General features: G+C 36.2%; 1 protein-coding gene across 5 annotated transcripts in view; it reads left to right on the top strand.

The window, feature by feature from the left end:
• The window catches only part of ANKIB1 (ankyrin repeat and IBR domain containing 1), a 261,525-nt gene that overhangs the window by 158,125 nt on the left and 80,704 nt on the right, over nucleotides 1-22,696 (top strand). For all 5 annotated transcript variants that reach the window (XM_082692603.1, XM_082692606.1, XM_082692602.1 and 2 more), the window contains 2 exons: nucleotides 2,383-2,661; nucleotides 14,768-15,068. In XM_082692603.1, coding sequence (XP_082548729.1) covers nucleotides 2,474-2,661; nucleotides 14,768-15,068 — 489 coding nt within the window. In that variant the 5' untranslated portion in view covers nucleotides 2,383-2,473. The remainder of the gene's footprint in view (nucleotides 1-2,382; nucleotides 2,662-14,767; nucleotides 15,069-22,696) is intronic.

The raw sequence follows: 22,696 nt of genomic DNA, 5'->3' as shown, positions 1-22,696 counted from the left end.
GTTATTTTCAATAAATACCCCAAGATATCATTAATTTCTTCCTTTTTTTTTTTTTTTTTTTTACATTTTGGATACAATTTACTTTTCTTATACAACATTTGCTAAAGTACAATGCAAATCAAAGAAAATGTGTTATTAATCTGATCCAAAACTCCAAAAATGTTTTATCATTTGAGTTGCAATCAAACAGGGAAGAATCATAAGACCAAACAACTATAAGTTTTCAAATCCTTAGGAAAGACCCTTTAGAATTTACATGATTTGGTTTATACTTGGTTATAGATTGAAATATACAATAAACTGAATGGAGTTTTCATTAAGAATAACAAATCCTTAAAATACTTAATGCAGTTCTACAGAACGCAGATTATTTCACTGAGAATAAACAAATGACTCCTAGATCCTTTGAAAAACAAAAGGAAAAAAATCTAGGGTGTCCCTGAAAAATCCCCAAAGTGTCTTTGGTATACTATGATAAGTGTAAGTGTCAGAGGGAAGGATTTTCTTCTCTCATTCTAGATGAAATGATGAAGGAATAGTACTCAAAGATTGAGCAACCATCTGAAAAATTAAATAAAAAATTTTAAATTATGTAGTGATCCAATTTATATGTATACATACTTATACTGTATATATGATGTATAAAACAAATTATTTATATACATTATAAATAGGGTGGTTATTTGTCAAAATGATAACTATGATTATCTTCCAGTTATCTTTTGTCTTTCTTTACTCATTCATCTGTGTGTATGTATTGCATATTTAAAATAAAAATGTCAGTAGCAAAGAACCCTTAAAAAAAGACTGAAATGCTGACCTCATTAAGTATAGATGTGGGCCAGAAAATACTGCTCTTGTAAGTCAGTAGTTAGCACCTGTCTCTAAAATAGATTTAGCAGATGTCTTTCCCTGCCTGTTCACCTTTATCTCCATACTCAGATATAACCATTTGCCTGGAGGGAGTTACAAGGGTTTTATATAGTGGTGTGTGCACATTGAAATTACCCAAGTTGCTGAAATACCAGTGCCCTTGTGCCACTCCCTGGAAACGGATTTAATTACTCTGGAGTGTAGCTTGGCTAATGGGACTCTTTGAAGTTCTCCAGGTTAATCAGTGTACAGCCAAGGAAGGATGAGAAACTCTGTTTTATAGGAAATTAAAAAAAAAAAAAAACTCATTTGTTTTTCAGCCTGTTTTCTGTATTCTGTTGAAACTGTTACTACCCTGTATAAAACTTGTGTTGAAAAAGTATATATTATTTTCAACTGTTTTCTTAAATAAGCTATGTTTTAATGTCCAGCCTGCTGCTGAGTTATTTAGGTATCATGATGGACTGTTGTATTATGCCTCTATCTTTTCCTCCCTCCTGTCTGTCTTCCATGCTGTCCACATGGTTAATTTTCGGAAGCATAAAATTATTCTGTCACTGCCATGCATAAAATCCTTTAATTATCCATTCTTTACAGATTAAAGTATAAGTTTCTAAGTGGCCTCAACATATTTTCAGTTTTATCTTCTGTTATTTCAAAACTAGAGAACCTGAGCTCCATGTGTACTGACCATTTCTTGAATAGTCCTTTTATTTCATAACTGCCTTCACATATGCTATTTCCTTTATCACTAATTTCTTTTTTTAAAAGATTTTATTTATTTATTTGACAGACAGAAAGATCACAAGTAGGCAGAGAGGCAGGCAGAGAGAGAGGGGGAAGCAGGCTCTCTGCTCATGCGGGGCTCGATCCCAGGACCCTGAGATCATGACCTGAGCCAAAAGCAGAGGCTTAATCCACTGAGCTACCCAGGCGCCCCTGTCACTAATTTCGATCATAGTTCAAGAGTAGATTCAGAAACATTTATTGGAATGGAGTGAAAGTAGCTTTTATTATTGAGCATACTTGCCAAGGATTGTGGGGTTTTTTAAAACTGTAACTTAACACCTATTCTGAAGTTCATATGTGAGCAAAATTTCCTACATTTTTCATGCCCCCAAATTGGCTGAGTCTATTTTGTACATAATTTATGCAGAGATTTAAGTGTATTCAACCATAAAATTAAGTCGTTATGTCCTGCCAATGTGAAAAGGAAAATTGAAGGGTTCATATATGCAGATAAATTTCATAGTACAATGTGCTGCCTGTGAAACCTTAACAGTTTCTGTGTGGGTAAATGTTAATTTAACAAGAAGTTGATTTGGGCAGTGTTGAAAATTTGAGGTATTTTTTCTATTAAGATAAATTTGGTAAAATGTAATTTACTTTGCTCCCTTACATATGCTTCCTAGGTTTTTTTAGTGTTCCTAATTGTGTTATTATTTATTTAGGATACTGCTTTGTAACTTATGTTTTACAATCTAATTTGATAATATTTTTTCCCATTAGAATGTGAAACATGTTGCAGAAACATTCAAGAAGTGGCTGAAGGGGAAAGGAAAAAAGTGCCAGAGCCTATCAGAAAAAAACAAAAGAAAACATGGGAAATACAACCACCAAATTCCGTAAAGCACTCATCAATGGTGATGAAAACCTGGCCTGCCAAATTTATGAAAACAACCCTCAGCTGAAAGAATCTCTTGATCCAAATACATCTTATGGGGAGCCCTACCAGCACAATACTCCATTACACTATGCTGCTAGACACGGAATGAATAGAATACTAGGGTAAGTATTACTGGAAACCAATTAATGATAAATTAGTGAAAGGAAAAAAATCCTTGATTTGGGGGAAAAAAACCACATGCATATGTGCATGTTATATTGTAGTGAATCAAACTTTTTTTTTTTAAGGTTTATTTATTTATTTTAGAGAGAGTTCAAGGGGCAGGGGTTATTTAGGGTGCTCATAGAGAAACTCAAGCAGACTCTGCCTATTGCCAAACCCAACATGGGACTCGGTCTCACAACCTGAGATCACAACGTGAGCCAAAACCAAGACTCAGATGCTTACCTGACTTTGCCACCCAGGTGCCCCAGTGAATTATTCAGTATGTTTCTTTTTTTTCTATGATGCCTAAATCAGACCAAAAGTTTTAATAGGTTGGATCACATATTCTTGTGGCTATAAATACATTTTGATCCTCAATATGTTTCATAGTATGATATCTTGATAAGTTTAGTGTTTAATTTATAACATTTGAATTTGAGGGAAGTACTTATCAGCTATCCAGATATTGTAGGAAATGGTACTTACAGCAAAATTTTCAGTTCTGGTTAGCTAGTTAAACTTGAAAAAACAGATGTATTTACCTTATCTAGTCATGATTTTTAGTTTCCTTTCTTTTAATGGGCTTTAGTTACTTGAAAAGGCTTCAAAAAGCAGAACATTTCCTTAAAATTGAAAATACTGAGAAGACTTAAAATCTCTCCAGCAAGAAAGCATTAGTTGATGGCAAACATGCTTATATGAAGATTCTTACCTCATTACGTGAGAATTAAATTTTATATTTGCTACCTTATAAAATGAGAGAAGCAGAAGATAGTAGTTCTATAACAGATTTAGGGTTTTAAGCAGTAGATTATGCAGCTCTAACAGTCTGATGCTGAAAGAGAAAGGGACACTTCTTTACTTATTACATAGTGAAATAAAATTGATAAAGTAGTATGCAAATCTCTTTAGAACTTGATAAAATTTGGCCCTTTTTTGTATTTCTTTTAATATAAATTGTCCAAATCAAGCTGCTCCTTTTGGTTTCCTTGAAACATGTATGTATGCTCTGTTTGCTTTGTGCATGCTGCTCTCCCTGCCAGGAGTCCCCTCCCCCACTCCTCTGAGCTTTCTATTTATCTGTCTTACCCTTCAAGGCCCTGAGCAGGATTTATCTGTCTCCTTAGCCAGTAACAACCCAAAGGAACCTCAGTCTTTTCTTTTTTAACTTCTGTGGCTTTTTTTGTTTGTATGTATTACTTATTTGATATATACTACTATATCATTGTGCTTTATAATTTTGTATATCTTCTTTCTACCTAAATTACTACTTTTTAAAAATTATACCTTCTTTGTACTTCTAGCATCTAGCATAATATCCTATACAAAGTAAATAAAAGTTTTATGAAATTGTCGCACAAGGAAATATTTTTGATGAGAATTTGTGAATGAGAAAAATTCCTTGAGTGAGTTTAAGTTGTCCAGACCCGTTATCAAGTAGGCATCTCTGCAACCTCTTAAAACTAAAGTCGGTATTTCTTGACTTAGTGGGTATTTCCATAACCTCTCCTTTTTGCATTTAATTTTTGTTTCCGTTTCTCTAAAGATACCTACTTCGAAGCCACCATCAATTCATCTTGTTTGAAATTTTATATTTTTGGTTTTTCCCTGTGTTAATGACACTAACATATTGTGCTGAGGCACAGTACATGAGGCATAATATGTTACATGAGTGCTTACTGTTTTCTCGGCAGTATTAACAGTGTCCATGTGCATTATCTCATTTAATCCTCATTAGAACTCTGTGAGGTAGTTTGCTGTCTGCATTGTAGAGGTGAGAAAACTGAAGCTCAGAAAATTAAGCAACTTGTCAGATCTCCAGCAGCTTACAAATGACAAATCTAATTGCCCAGCAGATGACAGTAGACTTTAGGTTTTGTTACCACTGTGATAGCCTCGTATCTCTTTGGTCTGATAAACCTATGTGTCAGGCCTGCCTAAGCCACTTATTAGCAAGGTTAGTTATTTCATCACTCTGGGCTTAAGTTCCTTTATTTGTAAAATAGATATCTATTACATACAGTTTGTGGGACAATTATTTAATGTGTTGTATGTCTATCATGCTGCCTAGGATACAGTATGTACTCAATAATGTTATTGCTTCTCATTTCTGTAACCCTAAATATATTCAGATAATCCTTGACTCACTCTTCTTTACCTAACCTGCTACTAATAGAAAGTTCACTAAGTTTTATCTCTAGAGTTCACGTCTTTCCATTCCGTTGCCCCAAGCTTAGCTCACCCTTATCAACCTGTCTTTCCAACGTGGAAAATATCTGATTCCTAAATGTTCTTTTCCCAAGTCTTTTCCTATCATAATCTCATGTCCAGATTAATCTTGCTCAGTTATATCCTTTTTTTTTGTTAAATATTTTATTTATTTATTTGACAGAGATCACAAGTAGGCAGAGAGGCAGGCAGAGAGAAAGAAGCAGGCTCCCTGCTGAGCAGAGAGCCCAATGCCAATGCCGATGCCAATGCCAGGCTCAATCCTAGGACCCTGGGATCATGACCTGAGCGTAAGGCAGAGGCTTTAACCCACTGAGCCACCCAGGCGCCCCCAGTTATATCCTTTTTAATATTTTTTCTGTCATGGCAAAACTGTAACAATACTCTTTTGGCTGTATTACTCTGTTTGACTTCTAAAGGTCCCTTGACCTTGCCCTCATTTTACCCAGCCAGCCTAATTTCTCATTACTTTCTTAACAAGGTTTTATCAGTGACACTTGTTGACTGACTTCCTTTGTGCTCTCCCACCTTTAGAAATGCCACCCCGTTAGCTTTTATTCCTGTTGCTCTTTGATTCTCAAATGTCTTCTTTCTTCTCTGATTCCCTCTCCTTTAAATCCTAACTTGGTTTCTGCCCTTTTCATGAATATACCTACAACTACTCTGACCTGCAGGGGTTTTTTTGTTTTCTGAATTCCTGCAACTTAGATTTTAAACCATCTTATTATTGTTAAACTCATCTTTTCCACTCTATTGTAAAGATTGTAAATACAGTTTTAGACACATAGTAATATTCTCAATAGATTAACTATTGAATACTTAAACCATTAAAACTTTTTGTTAAAGCTGAGTATCGTCAGTGAGATTACAGAACTGTTGATTTGTTTTAGCTTCCTAACATTGAACTACTATAATATTTAGTATCAAGTCTTATAATATGATTAATTAAAACTTGCTTGGAATACTAAAGTAAAATACAGTATTTTTTTTTAAAGATTTTATTTATTTATTTGACAGAGAGATCACAAGTAGGCAGAGAGGCAGGCAGAGAGACGCAGGGTCGGGGGGTTGGGGGGTAGGCAGGCTCCACACTGAGCAGAGAGCCTGATGTGGGGCTCAATCCCAGGATCTTGAAATGATGATCTGAGCTGAAGGCAGAGGCTTAACCCACTGAGCCACCCAGGCGCCCCTAACACAGTGATTCTTAAAGTATGTAGGAGGACTCTTAGATCCTGAGATGCTTTTAGAAGTCACACGAGGTCAAATCTATTTTTGTACTAATACTAAAGTATTATTTGCCTTTTTCACTGTGTTGACATTTGCAGTGAAAGTGCAAAATAAATGGGAAATAAAACTGCTGATGCCTGTAGATGAATTAAAACCTGGTACACAACCTTCGTAGTAATCGTTGTATTCATCATGGCTGGCCACTTGCAGTTTAAAAAACAAAAACCAGTTTCACTTAAAAATATCCTTGTTGAAGCAGTAAAAGTTACTTCTTTTACTTAAACTTACTGTTTTTAATTATTCTCCATCATTGAATATAGTACGAAAAAAGTTGATTGGTTTGATTTCAGATTTTACATTGCAAGTAACACAAGAAATGGCCACTTGTTGAATTTTTGGTATAGTATCAAATATGAATATTCAGGCACTTTAGACTACTAATTTTAGAAAAGGTATTTTAGAATACTGGTCCTTTTTCTAACTATATAGGGGCTAGATTTTCCTTATATTCTTTGAACCAAAACGACACATCACAACAGATAGAATGCTATGAGAATTTGTCTTCTGTTAGCTAGACCTGAAAAGAAATTTATAAATGTGTAAAATAGTGCCATTCCTCTCACTTAATTTTTGTTTATAAGTATAGGTTTTTTTTCATTTTAATATGTCAAGATTATTTAATATATAATGGCTTTTTTCTGAATAAGTATCTTTAAATGTCTGTTTTAATTTTTAATATAAACATAAATATATATAACCCACATAAACAAAAGCTCTTAGGAAACTTAACTGATTGTTAAAGTGTAAGAAACCTGTGAGCTGATTTGGTCAATATTTAAGAGCTGCTGATTTGGTCAATATTCTTGACTCTTCAAGGCAGGAATATATCTGTCTTTCTCTGTCATGTGGTTATCATTCTATTGAATAAGTAAAGACCTATAGAAAAGATGACATATATTCTCTTTAGTTACAAGTTTGAACTACTTTTATAATTTGGCCATATGTATTTTACTTAACTTTATATGTTTCATTTCAGCCTAAAGTTTTTGGATATTTTCTTCTTTATTTCCTTTATTGTCTGGAGAGATCAGTGGCTCATAATTTCTTTAGTAAAGCCTTTACATCATATGCTAGAATCAGAAATTATTGTTCTCCTTTCCTAAGGTTAAGCAACTCTGATTTCCTTAATCTGATTTTTTTGTTGTTTTTTAAAAAATTTAGTCAAGAAAATCATAAATTATTAAATGTTTACTTGCTTTTTGAATTAAGAAATTACTCCCCCCCATTTTAAAGATTTTACTTATTTATTTATTTGTTTGTTTGAGAGACAGAACAAATGAGAGCTGGGGAGGAGCAGAGGGAGAGGGAGAAGGGGAAGACTCCACTGTGAACAGGGAGCCCAAGGTGGAACTCCATCTCATGACCCTGAGATCACAACCTGAGGTGAAACCACGAGTCAGACGCTTAACCAACGGAACCATCCAGGTCCCCCAAGAAATTATTCTTTTTAACACTGTCATGTAGAATAAGGGTAAATAGCACGTATTCATGAGCATTAAATAAAATAGCAAGTCTGTTTTAATTATTTGTGTTTTAGATAGCTTCAGATATTTCACTGTATTTAACCTTGCTAGACTTTCTAACAAAACTGGCCATTATTTTCTTACGATGCCTCATTTGATGTTAGGTACATGTCTACTGGCTTCAGTATAGTCCCTTGCTCACCTTGGCTAGATTACTAATACATGAAATATATGGATAGACACAGGTATATATATATATACTTAGTCAATGACCTAGTGGCCATAGAGTAAAACCTCTATGGAATAAGACCTTGATTTTATCACCATTTCCTTTAACTTTATGGTACCTACGACAAACAGGCATAACTTTCCTCTCTCGTTAGGCAGGATAATATGGTAAAAATAGTTTACAATTTAGCAGCTAGTTTGGGTCCTTATCTCTCAGAACCCAAATGTTGTTTATTTACATTCTGTCACACCACTACCTCCCTCATAAGAAACTAAATCCATATTCATAAATAGTTACTATTTAATGTAGCAAGAAGACTTACATTTTGCAGTCATGGTGTCCTGTTTGGGATACTTTTTAGTTATATCTCGTGGAAAGTCATGTATAAAATGGGAATTACAGAGACACCTGAGTGGCTCAGTCAGTTAAGCATCTGCTTTGGCTCAGGTCATGATCCCAGAGTCCTGGGGATCACATCCCACATTGGGCTCCTTGCTCGGCAGGGAGCCCACTTTTCCCTCTGCCTGCCATTCCTCCTGCTTGTGCTCACTCTCCCTCTCTCTCTGGCAAATAAATAATAAAATCTCTAAAAATAAATAAATAAAATGGGAATTATAGTACATATTCTTTAAATTTTACAGAGTAGCTTCTTTGCAAATAAAATATAAAACCTTCATTAGAACATATGTTAATATCAAACTTTGAGAAGTAATGGAGTTTCTAATTTTTGATATCTGTTTTTTTTTTTTTAAAGGTTTTATATATTTGCCAGAGATAGAGAGAGAGAGAGTACACACAAGCAGGCAGAGAGGCAGGCAGAGGCAGTGACAGAAGCAGGCTCCCTGCCGAGCAAGGAGCCCGATGCAGGACTTGATCCCAGAACCCTGGGATCATGACCTGAGCCGAAGGCAGCAGCTTAACCAACTGAGCCACCCAGGCATCCCTTGATTTCTATTTTTTACTCTTTCATTTTAGGAGTTATCAAGTTCTTTTAATGGGTTAAATGGATTGAAGTTCTCCTCTCCTCCCCTCCTTGCCTGCAGACTCCATAGGAGGTGGACTTAATTTGTTTTCTTCACAATATGCCCAAGTTTTAGAATAGTACTTGCCAAATAACAACTCCAGTACTTGTTGCATGAAAGCGAATATTTAAATGAAACTGAAGATATGTGTATGTATTAGTGACTGAGAGAATAAGAGTGTTAATGGCAAGAAATTGAGGCTCTGGCAGATAGACTGTTATTTTGGAGGGAGCTCAGTTGAATAGGAGACAATAGTGGAATATGCAAGAGAAGGGGGCCTATAAAGGAGTTAGAATATGGTCTAGTGTTCAGATGAGAACTCAGACAGGGTGATAGAGCATTAATAATTATCACAGAAGTAATAATAGAAGCCCTTTAAGAGAATCATGATTCCACCAGCCAAGTATTCTGTTAATACTTTATGGTTTACAAAGTACCTTCATAGAAGCCATTGAAAGATAGGTAGATGGCTGTGAGAAGAGATTTGCTCTCTAAAAGGAGGGAATGTGTATGAAGAGGAAAATGGATTCAGAACTGAATTTTCTTCCAGTAAGGGGTTAGGAAGTGGAGCTGCTACCAATGGGTAAAGAGAAACTGTGTTAAAAAAAAAAGAGAGAGAGAGAGAGAGATTTGAGAAGGTGTATACTTATGGAAACCAAGGTAATAGAAAAGACAGGGTATAAATGGATAGTCAGGGGCACCTGAGTGATTCAGTTGATTAAATGTCTGCCTTTGGCTCAGGTCATGATCCCAGAACCTTTGTCGGGCTCCCTGCTCAGTGAGCTTATCTCTCACTCCCTCTGCACCTCCTTTCTCCTCCACATCCCGATTGGTGGCTCACTCTATCAAAAATAAAATCTAAAAAAAAAAAAAAATGAATAGTCAACTATTTCAGGTTAAAAGCAAAAGTTAAGGATAGTGATGGTGAATTTAGCCATTAGGAAATTTCCTGGGGATGTAAAGAGTGTTATTTCAGTGCTGTGATAAACATGGAGTCATTTGAAAGTGGAGATTAAAGAAGAAATAGAGGTAACAGTGATAAAGAATCTAGAAAAACAAATGGCTCCTGAATGGGTTAGTAGGGTTGAGTGAAAGGGATTTTTTTTTTCCAGGTTAATGTTTTTCTTATTCCACCTTTCTAATAGTTATCTTTTGTTCCTATTCCAGAATTAACCTGTGCAAGTAGTAAAATACACTTCATAATTACTGACATTGTTACAGAGAGGGGTCTACCTAAAACTTACATATCAACTAGTTATTATTCCATTATGCATTCATGTACATTAAGGAAGACTCTACTTTTTATACTAAATAGGTGATAGAGGGGCGCCTGGGTGGCTCAGTGGGTTGAGCCTCTGCCTTCAGCTCAGGTCATGATCTCAGGTCCTGGGATTGAGCCCCGAATCGGGCTCTCTGCTCATCAGGGAACCTGCTTACCCCTCTCTCTTTGCCTGCCTCTCTGCCTACTTGTGATCTCTGTCAAATAAATAAATAAAATCTTAAAAAAAAATATGTGATAGAAAAGTAGTAATGTGAGTGAATAAAATTAGAATATCCACTTTTATAATATTAACACAGAGTATTTATGTAGTTGTGGTACTATGTCCAGTAAATTTAAGGATCTTTCCTGAGTAAATACATATTAAGAAGCTACTTTAATATTTTAACTTGAAGATAGTAAACTTTTTTGTTTGATTAATCAGAGTCTGGCAGTTTGGACAGTTACGTAAACTGTCAACTGCAAATTTGTCAACTGTCAAATCTGTCAACTGCAAAATTATCTATCTCTTCTCTGTATTGGGGAGGATCTGGAAATGTTTAATACGAAAAAGAGAGAGATCTCTCTGTATCAACTGACATTTGTCCAACTTGCATTGAATCCTGTGGTGTAAATGACCCGAGATCTTCTGAACAAACAGAAAGAGAAAAAATAATATATCGGAAATGGGAACAGAAAGGGCTGGATAAAAGTGGTTTAAGCAGAATCTTACAGAATCTGAATTAATTTTAATAATTTCTTAAATTAAATTTTTAAGAAAATGAAATTATTTTCTTAATTTAATGCCTCCTAGGAAAGGTTGTAATTTTGAACATGTTTTTAGAATATCATTTTAATTTTAGTTATCCACTACAATCCCACTATTAATTCAACTATTATAAATACATATTATCATCAGTTGTTGACATGGGCAAAATATTGTACGTAGGTTTTCCTTTTTTTTTTTTTAACTGTTAAGCAACAATATGGTCATATAAACAAACAAAACTGCCCATGTTACTGCTTCTTTTAAACAACTGTTAGAATTATTTTGTGTGCCCTTCTTGTTTAAGCTATAACATTCAGAGACTTTGTAATGACTTTATAATTATTTATACTTTGAACTATAATATTCATAGATAGACTTTGTAATAACTTTATAATTTTTTATTTTAAAATATACTATGATTTGTTTCCCATTTCTCCTATAAACCAGACATTTGACTGATTCCTTTTTTTTTTAAGATTTTATTTATTTATTTAATAGAGATTATAAGTAGTCAGAGAGGCAGGCAGGGAGAGAGAGGAGGAAGCAGGCTCCCCGCTGAGCAGAGAGCCCTATGTGGGGCTCGGTCATAGGACCCTGGGATCATGACCTGAGCCAAAGGCAGAGGCTTTAACCCACTGAGCCACCCAGGCGCCCCTGATTCCTAATTTTATTAAAGTAACCCTGGTCATTGTTCCTATAGATTTTTATTTTTTTAAAGACTTAATTATTTTAGAGAGTGTGTATACACGTGTGTGTCCAAAGTTGGGGGTCAGGGGGAGAAAATCTCCACCAGACTCCCTGCTGAAGGAGGAGCCCGACATGGGGCTCAGACCCACAACCCTGGCTGGGACCATGACCTGAGCCAAAATCAAGAGTTGGACATTTAACCAACTGAGCCACCGAGGCACCTCACAATTTTTATTTCTTTTACATTATTTCCTTTAGTCTAAGTTCTCAGAAGTAGGTTTACATGGTCGAAGGAGATGAACCATCTATTAGTTGTTAATGAGCTATTTATTATGTAATTTTCCCAGTATCACATGAAGTGACAGAATTAGGATTAGAGCCTAACACTCTGTCCTACATGCTATGTTCTTGATCAGTTCTTGATCTTACTACACTGCTGTCTTGAGAGATCTAGAGTGTTGTCTTAAGAGATCTCCAATGTTATGTCACCAATCTAGGTCAGAAGAGTAATATACATTCAGTTCATCTGTCAAAGTTATAGCAAGAAATTGGTGTGTCTGACAGTATGGTGAGGATTTCAGAAAGAATGGGATATAGACCTGCCTTAGTGGTAGACCGAAACAGATGTGTAAGAAAGTAACTATGATGCAGTGTAATGAGTTATATAATTCAGATGCTGTATGAAAACAAGGAAGTGACCAAACTGGAGGAAGGAACATAGTGTAAAGAGGCTTCTAAATAGGACTGGGTTTGTTTAGATAGTCTCCGTTAGTTTCTAGGAAACCAAACAGCAGAGCAAGCAATGAAGAACCTACATGTGTACTGTGAGGATTAGAAGGCCATAAAGGCTATGTTGGACTGTAGAGAAAATATGTACAAGTGGGGCTTTCTGAGGAAATTTTACTGAAACTTGGGACCTGGGCTAACAGACAAGCTTTGGAAATTAAACTGTGACTGTATAAAGATTGAGAACTCCAGAGAGATTTACCTCCCAGGAGATAGATGTTTACATTTGAAGGAGGATGAGGAGTGGATAAGACCTGAGACCATGAAGATATTCCCTATGTCGTAAAATTCAGATGCTAGTCTTTTCATCCCCTGAGAGATACACACAAGATATTCCCTAGGATCTTTGGTTTACACTCAACGATAGGCTTTTCTACCCTGCCTCCAGACAGGAGTCTGCTGTATAACCTTCCAGAATCTTATTTTCAGGGCTCCTTGCTATATTAACTTGTTATTACTGTTGTGACAAAGTACCACAAACTTAAAAACTTAACACAAATTTATTATATTAAAGCTCTAGAGATCAGAAGTCTGAAGTGTTCTGTTGGACTAAACTCAGGGTGTTAGCAGGGCTGCATTCCTTCTGGATGTTCTAGGATAGAATCAATGCCTTCCTTCCTTTCCCAGCTTCTTAAAGCTGCCTACACTTTTTGGCTTGTGGGTCCTTCCTCCGTCTTTAAAAGAAACCATCTTAGCTTCCTTCCATCTTCCAATCTCTCTTTGACTCTTGAGCCTCCTGTCTTCCTCTTGAAAGGGCTTGTGATTGCATTGGGTTCACTTGGTTAATCCAGGCTAATTTTCCATGTTAAGAACCTCAACTTAACCACACCACTAACGTCTTTTCACCATGTAAGGTACAATATTCTTGGGTTCCAGGAATTAAGACATGGATCTTTTAGGGGTGGGGACCCTATTCTGCCTACCATACTCACCTATAGTGCAGACCCCACTACATATAATGTCTGATCTGGCTTTAATTGCAATTTCCCAGTGGGAAGAATTGAGATATGAGGAACTGACATAATTTATTACAAGTAATGGTAATTTATTTGTTCCTGCTCTGGCAACACCATGTCTACTTTCAGGACAGTTCAAATCAATGTAGTGCTAAAACCCTGATAGACTGTTTTTGAAGGGCTCTACTAGACTCCTGAATGATAAGAACAGGAAAAGTCCAGAGTTGTCTGGGATCTTCTGCCTTAGGACCTCCAACTTAACCTTTTTCTCATAAGAGCTTTCCAGGTTGGCTATCTCATTCAAATTGCAGAGTCCATTCTAGCATCTTTATTGTCAGTTTTTTCTGTCAGACCTATATGTTTAAGCTAAAACTAACCTAAAAGCAATCCAGATTTAACTAGGGGTTAGAGTTTGGCTCCGCTGCCTTCCCTTTGCTGTTCTGTACTTGGACATAAAATGCAAATGATACCAGCCCTCCACAGTAAATGTAGGCACTCATCTTCAGATACGGGAGTTATATTCCCATTTCATAATGTATTTGTGTGTTTTCTAGTATAGGCTGACTGTATTATAGCAGGTTTTGTTTTTTTTCCCCAGTTCATTTTCCAGTATCTTATAGCCACTGAATTGGCTCAACTATTAGTCCTATGATCCTAGTTCAAGGATGTATTAGGGAGCTAAGCATAACTGTCAGATCTAGGTTTGGCATTAGTTAAGGGAGCTCACCTAAACCTATCATTGGTAAAGGCTACCCACTTGGAATTAAATCTTGCTCTTCTAGAACTGACCACAACTAACCCCCTCAAAAAGTATTATACTGTGTAAGTAGCACTAGCCAATGATTTTTAGAGAAAAATTTTTTCTAGATTTAAAAGTTAGTCCTAGCCTTATGCACTACTTCCTGTGCTTATATTGATTGTCACTGTCCTTATTAAGTAAAGATGTAACTAAGAAATAGGGCAGAACAATAAAGAAAAGAAAAGAAAAGTTGGTGTGGAATGTTTAATAATGTATACTCAGGCATTCATGTGAGTGACATATGAGTCTCATACAGCCCTTCCTGTTCCTTTCCTCCCTCTGCCCCTTCCTTTTTCTTCACTTCTCCTTTGTTTTTCCTCCCTTTTCTTTTCTCTTCCATCCCCCTCTCTTATTAGCAAATACCATAAAGATACTCACCCTTCTTTCTCTTAGTATTTTGTTCTAGAATGGAGTTTTTAATAAGTGTAAGAATTAGTCATACAGCTTATTTTGAAAAAAGCTTCAGTAGACATTTTATTAACAGCTTAGAAGTGAGTTTATCTTTTAAATTTATCTTCTGTGTGTGTTCTTATTTCAAGACGAGACACTGGTTTTCATTTTTTTCTTTACCATTTTAGGACTTTTCTTTTTGGTAGAGATGGAAATCCAAATAAACGGAATGTGCACAATGAAACGTCTATGCATTTGTTATGTATGGGACCTCAAATTATGATATCTGAAGGTGCCCTTCATCCTCGCTTAGCACGGCCTGCAGAAGATGATTTCAGAAGAGCAGATTGTCTGCAGATGATCTTAAGGTGGAAAGGAGCAAAACTTGACCAAGGAGAATATGAGAGAGCAGCTATTGATGCCGTTGATAACAAAAAAAACACACCCCTGCACTATGCCGCTGCCTCAGGGATGAAAACCTGTGTCGAGGTAAAACTGTTTTTTAATATTCTACATTCTGTAAAATTTGTGTCTTGGTAACATGTAATAATCAGAGTTTTCTTTGCTTATCTTAACAGTTACTTTAGTTACTTCAGTCCTTTTTTGTCTTCTTTACGGTTCTAAGAGAATCTGGATATCTTTTTAAATAAAGTCATTCTGCTGTTTTAGGGAAGGATTCAAAATAAACCCATGAACAGTCCCCCTTGGGACTAAAATGGAGTCAAGAGCAATGAAAAATTAGCTAACATTCCTGAAGATCACAGTCATCAATTAAACACTTGTCACTTACAGTAAGGGTTTTGGTAGAGATAATGTTCTACTTTTTGGCTGATTTTTAGAAGCCAGTTTATACACGTTGGATATTGCAAATCAGCCATGGGACTTAGATTACCTAAAATTGATCAGTTCCCTAAGCAAGGGGTAAATATTAATGAATATATTTATTTTGGTCTTTTAAAAAAACTTTATAACTTAAAATGTTTTAAAAAGTTTTCTGTTTAGGGGTGCCTGGGTGGCTCAGTGGTTTAAGCCTCTGCCTTCGGCTCAGGTCATGATCTCAGGGTCCTGGGATCGAGCCCCACATCTGGCTCTCTGCTCAGCAGGGACCCTGCTTCCCCCTCTCTGCCTGCTTCTCTTCCTACTTGTGATCTCTCTCTCTCTGTCAAACAAATAAATAAAATCTTTAAAAAAAATTTTTTTTCTGTTTAATCTGCATTAATATATTCCTGAATACTATATTGCATTTTAATTTTTCTACTTTTGGATTTCATATAGAACAGCAGGCTTAGATAAAATCAGCCATGAAATACAGGATCATAACTAAGCTAGGAAATGCTTACTCTTCATGGTGTCATCACTACTCTACATAGAGTAGAATGGGTTTTTGTCACCTACATTCATGTCAGTCTATACTTATTATAGAAGTTCTTTTATATAGATATATTAAAATGTGAGTGGGGAGCATTATAGGTTCGATCATAGAGTATCTAAGTTACCAAACCTTAGACCTTTGATGGAAGAGCAGTGATCCTTATCAGATTAAAATATATACCTGAAAATTTAATACTTCTTAAATGTTACTCACATATATATTTTATACTTCTAAGTAGACAAAGATATTAAAAATATAAATGTCTTTCATTTTCTTATGCATTTTAAAAGATTACAGCCTATTATATGATTTCTTTAGTGTATCTGAAGTGACAGTTCTTTGTACTTTAAAAATCCTTCTGATCTTATCTTTTGTTTATGCTATTAGTTATGATACTGGTTTATCTTTTAGAATCTTAGTCATTTTATCTCTTGGGGTTTTCTCACCTTTGCCCACTAGTAAGTTAGTGACAGTCATTATCTTGAAACTATTTTTATAAGCAGTGCTTTCTAACATTGATTTACAGTGTGGTGGAAGGATGTCCTAGGATTGGTGGGGTGGGGGGTAGGTGTGCACCTATCAGTAGAATTCCTGAGACTTTTTACACAAATCTTTTTTTTTTTTCCCCAGATTTTATTTATTTATTTGACAGAGAGAGAGAGAGAGATCACAAGTAGACAGAGAGAGGTGGGGAAGCAGACTCCCTGCTGAGCAGAGGGCCTGGTGTGGGGCTCGATCCCAGGACCCTGAGATCATGACCTGAGCCAAAGAGGCTTAACCCACCGAGCACCCAGGTGCCTTTTTGTATATTCTTTTCTCACCTCCTATGAAAGAATCTCTGCTGAAGTGACTCATCATTATTGATGGGGTTGCATCGTATTTCTCAAGTGAGTTAGAGTAGAAAATAGCTTATTCTTGATAATAATAATAATAATAGTAATAATAATTCTTTTATTTTACTGCTTTAATATCTTGCTTCCAAAAATTCTCTTATAAGCATTGCTTTAGTACTTGTTGATTTTGAAGTATGTGTACAGTGACATGCTTATTAAACTGTTCCCAAAAATTGAGTGCAGTGCTTTTACCAGTATTATTTTTTGCTCAGTGAAGGAAATTAGTGCTAGGTTTATTCTGAATTGACAGTCCTGATTTGCTTTGTGTGAATGAATGTGTGCGTGTGTTTTAACTTTGATCTGTCAACGTATCACATTCATAAATCACACCATTTGGTAACTGTTTTCATTTTCTATATTCAGAGGAATTAATTGACTTAATAAAACATCCCAAATAGAACCCTATAAATACCTTGGTTGAATTTATTCTAGTTTTCCTCAGCAAATTCCAGCATATCCTTTTACCTATATAAAGGTAATCTCTTACATATACTTGACTATATACTTGCCCAGCTTTAGGCCTTGATTGACTTTTTATAATGCTTACTATTCATTAAACTAGAAGAAGTTCCAACATACTTTAATTTTCAGAGCTCTTAGTGTGTTTACTAATACTAGTACATAAAATAAATGTCTTGAAATATAGAATCTAATAATTGTACTTCTTACAGTATTAATCTGTAGGTATCTTCATGTGATATCATATTCCTTGAGTTAAAAAGAGTGTATGAAGTATTTATTAATTTTTTCATAAAGCTAAGAGATCATAGTATGGTAAAGAGAGCACTGGTTTCTAGTTTTGGTCTTTACAGTGACTGTCTACTAAACATCTTTGAGATTATCAATTCCAGCCATCCAAGAGAAAACTATCTGTATTATCTCAAAAGACCTCTTTGAACACTAATTTTCTATTGATCTTTGATTGCTCTAAAATATATCCCATTTTCAGTGTAGGGGCTTTAAGGCTAAACTGATTATTTTACTCCATAGTTAAGGCCAGCCTGTTTTGTTTTGTTTTGTTTTGTTTTGTTTTGAACTCTCTTATCTATGAAAATATGCCTTCTCTAGTGGTTCAAAATGTTTTTCTCTCTATGTTTATTTATTTATTTATTTATTTATTTTTAAAGATTTTATTTATTTATTTGACAGACAGAGATCACAAGTAGGCAGAGAGGCAGGCAGAGAGAGAGAGAGAGGGAGGCAGGCTTCCTGCGGAGCAGGGAGCCCGATGCGGGGCTCGATCCCAGGACCCTGAGATCATGACCCGAGCCGAAGGCAGCAGCCCAAACCACTGAGCCACCCAGGCGCCCCTCTCTATGTTTATTTAAAGAAAGACTTGGTAACTCATCAGGTGACAATGTCATATATACATTTAATAATTTAAGCAGTTCTTTATGGCTCATTATTTTGAACCATAGAAATAAAATATTAACCTAATCTTCTTACCGTAATTGTGTTCCATAGTAAGTTAAAAGTACATATCATATACATACACACAATCACACCAAGAACCTCTTAACTATACAGTTCTGGCAACTTCCAGGTATGAAGATACCGGTGGATTGATATAAGTTATTGCAATGGAATATCTAGCCCTGAAGTTCCTCATGCTATATTGCTGCCTAGTTGACTTCCTTGTATTTATATTCCAAGAGTCTGTCAAATACAACATACCAAAAACTGTACTCAGTCTTTGTAACCTCTAGCTCCTCCTCGTGACTGCCTTCTATTACTGACACCATCATTATACGTATATCTAATACTGATACCCGAATTTACCTTGGCCTGGTTTTTGTCTTTGTGTTTGTCTTTTTGCATCAAACTCATGCCACTCATATGCAGAATAGAGCTATATGGAATATGGACTGTACAGGCTGGATTTGGCTCACAGTTTGCACTGGACCCTGTATTATGCAAAGAATTGGAAGAGAAAAGCAAAGATTTTTTGGTAAAATTACAAAGATTACAAAGAATTTTTAAAATGTTGGTTAATAGATGCCCAGGACAAAAAAAAAAAATGGAACTCCATTAAAACAAATCTTACAAGAATTTAGCTCAATAAATAATAACTTTTTTCTTAGTTGCTGAGTTTTTGTTTTTCTATTTCTTTGGAATACAGATGGACTTTGGAGTAGAATGGTGGGTTAGGTCTATTAGCATGGCCCAATTAAAAGCCCAGTGATTTTTCTCCCCTTGGCCGACTTCCTAAGAGCCGGCCCTAGTCATTAAGCCTCATTTTATTTATATTAGTGCTTTTCCTGTCATAGTGATTCAATACATGGTTGATGTGTGGAGGTTATTGCTTTTGATAGTGTTTCATTCTTTGTGAAAAGTATTTTTTAAAATGAGCATTATCTTAGATATTTCCTATGCACCTCTGTCCCAGTTGCTTATTCAAAGCTTTAAGTGTAGCTACTTATTGTCAGATCAAATAGAAGTCAGTAGAAAACTGAAGGTGGTAAGTCACTTTTCCCTTTACAGCCATAAGGCCTATTTGACACTTTGGCAGCTATCAGAGCATTTCACACTTCAATGAAAAGCCCTAAAAACCATTCACAGATCAACCTGAAGAGTTTTACTTAATTATATTGTGTTTTTAGCACATGGAGTTTTAAAACTGAAAAGACTACAGAAGTTGTAGTCCCAGCTCGACAATTTAGTTACTTTGGTTTTCTAATATTTATTAAAATAAGCTATGATTTCCTTATTGCCTCCAAAATATTAATGATGCAAAAGCTGTATTAATTATTTGGGTAGTAAATGTTATAGGCATTGAAAGGAAAAGAAGACCATTTTAATTTTACTTATCCTGGAAGATTACATGGGTACTAGTATGATTTGAGTAGGTAAGATTTCAGTATTTGGAGGAAGATGCTTAAAATGTGCCCCTCAGGGGGCACCTGAGTGGCTCAGTGGGTTAAGCCTCTGCCTTTGGCTCAGGTCATGATCTCAGGGTCCTGGGATCAAGTCCTGCTTTGGGCTCTCTGCTCAGCAGGGAGCCTGCTTCCCCCTCTCTCTGCCTGCCTCTCTGCCTACTTGTGATCTTCCTCTCTCTGTCTTGTAAATTAAAAAAAAAAAGTGCACATCAGACCTGCAGCATCACTTAGCCTTGGGAGCTTGTTATAAATACGAAGTCTGGGCCCACCAGGCCTCCAGATTCTAAATCAGAGTCTCTGGGGCTGTACTCACACCAAGTTTTAAGCAAATTCCTCTGGTTATATGTTTACATGTCAGAGTTTGAGAAGCAGTCGTAGATCTCAGACATATGCAGGTTAAAGTATTTTGCAGAAGAGTGATTAGACAGATAACTTAAAATGAAGATAGAGGCCATACCAAGTAGAAAATACTAATGTCAAGGTTAATAATTTGGAATTTATTTATAGAAAACTGAGCCATCAACATTTTTGATTGGAAAAGTACTATTATGAAAGCAAATATAGTAAGATTAGCCTAATGGTTGTTATGTACAATAGATTAGAATGGCGGACTTGTAAAACATTGTTTTGAAGCCTTGCTACACAAAGGATGGTCCTCAGATTGGCATTGGCATCAGTTATTTAGGAAACTTCTTGGAAACGCAAAATCTCTGGGCTGGTTCCAGACCAGATGAATCTGAATCTGTAGTTTTGTTTTTTTTAAGATTTTTAAAATTTATTTTGGAGAAAAAGAGAGAGAACAGAGGGAGGAGCAGAGAGAGAGGGGAGAAATAGACTCCCCACTGAGCGAGGAGCTTGATACAGGGCTTACTCCCAGAACTCTGCGATCATGACCAGATCCAAAATCCAGAGTCCGGTTCTTAACATACTGAGTCACCCAGGCATCCCCTGAATCTGTAGTTTAACAAGATTCCAAAGTGATTCATATTCGCATTAAGGTTTGAGAAACCCTGACTTAGAGTGTAATTAGTGGGACACCTACAATGGAATCATAACACTTTTTGTAGAAAGAACATATATCTAATCCCCACCCTGGTTCCCTCTAATATGATTGTCAGGCCATCTGGATGATTCTCACACAGTTTGAAAACTTTTGTGCTGGAATAGTGGTTGTAAACTGGCTGCACCAAAAAAAATCCCATGGTGTAGACCGTGTCTCAAATCAATAAAGTTGGCATTTCTGAGAGTAGAGCCCAAACATATCAGTATTTGAAACTTCAAATTCTTCAGCTGATTCCAGTGGTCAGCCAAGGTTGAAAACCAGTGTAGTAGAGGGAGTGATAGGTTTTAGATTATTATACTAATTCTGGTAGGAACTGATAAAGAGACTCGATTTGTGTGGTGGTTTTGGAATCAGAAAGGGTAAGGTTGATGCAAGGGACATTGTGAGGACTTGGTAGCATTTGGTAACTTGGTCAGTTGACAAAAGACAGCAGGGGAGACTAAGGGTTTAAAATGATGGAGAGTTTGAGGGCCCCCAGCTGGCTCAGTTTGTAGAGCACAGAGCATGTGACTCTTAGGATCATGAGTTCAAGCCCCTCCTTGGGCCTAGAGCTTGCTTAAAAAAGTTAAATGTGTGCAATTTTTAAAAAATGATGGAGGCTTTAAAATGTTAATGTTAAGCTATCTTTGGGTGATAGAGTTTTTCTTTTATTGGTTTTCCACCTTTTCTGTAGCAATCTGATATTATTGTTTATAATTAGAGTAGAATAAATTATTTTTAATTAGAGTGAGCATGGTTTTGAACCTGGCTCACTTTGAAGCCTGCTGACAATTAACAGACATTTTAAAAGTGAGATGAGATAAGGGAATTTGCTGAAAAGAAGGGAGAACATACTGAGTTTTCATTTAGAAGGATGGAAATTGGGGTCTTAGGTGTTTCAGGCTATTGAAAATTAGTACTAGTTGTTTGAGGGTAAAGAATATAAATTTAGGGGCACCTGGGTAGCTCAGTCATTAAGCGCCTGCCTTTGGCTCAGGTCACGATCCTAGGTCCTGGGATCGAGTCCCACATCAGGCTTCCTGCTCAGCAATCCCACTCCCCCTGCTTGTGTTTTCTCTCTTGCTGTGCCTCTCTCTGTCAAATAAATAAATAAAATCTTTTTAAAAAAAATAAATTTAGAATTAAGTGTCATCAGCATAGAGTTGATAACTAAAAACTAAAAACAAGGTAGAGGTGAGAAATCCAAGGAAAGATTTAGATTATAGACAAAACTAGAGTTAAAGTTACAGCGCCTATTTGGAGAATGCCTGTGTTTAGAGTGAGTGAAAAGAAGTGGCCTGTGAAGCAAATAGAAAAAAAAAAAGCTGAGAAGGGGTGCCTGGGTGGTTCAGTGGGTTAAAGCCAGTGTTTGTCATCCTTTCCGTTAGGCCTCCTTTGCTGCTCCCTGTCAGAGATGAAGACACAGAGGCAAAAGCCACACGTTCGAGCAGTCTTTCATCAGAAGCCCTGGGTGATGGGGCGCCTGGGTGGCTCAGTGGGTTAAAGTCTCTGCCTTCGGCTAGGGTCATGATCCCAGGGTCCTGGGAGGGAGACCCGCATCGGGCTCTCTGCTCAGCAGGGAGCCTGCTTTCTCCTCTCTCTCTCTACCAGCCTCTCTGCTTACTTGTGGTCTCTGTCAAATGAATAAATAAAATCTTAAAAAAAAAAAAAAAAAAAAGAAAGAAAGAAAGAAAAAGAAAAAGCAGAGAAGAGAACTGGTATAATACTGTCATAGATAACAAGAGAAGATTTCAGGGGGAGGAGGTAATCAGTCATGTGACATGCTGAAAAAGGTAAAGCAGTTAGAAGACTGAGAAAAGCTGTTGAATTTGAGAGTACTAATGATTTTCAGAAGTAATGTTTTAGTGAAATGGTCAGGATAGAAGTCAGACTGCTGGGAACAATTGAGTCTTTTCTAAGGAAGTGGAGAGATC

The sequence above is a fragment of the Mustela nivalis genome (genome assembly GCF_964662115.1).
Source record: "Mustela nivalis genome assembly, chromosome: 12".
Taxonomy (NCBI): domain Eukaryota; kingdom Metazoa; phylum Chordata; class Mammalia; order Carnivora; family Mustelidae; genus Mustela; species Mustela nivalis.
Note: the sequence above shows the minus strand (reverse complement) of the source record. Positions and strands in the feature narration are given on the sequence as shown.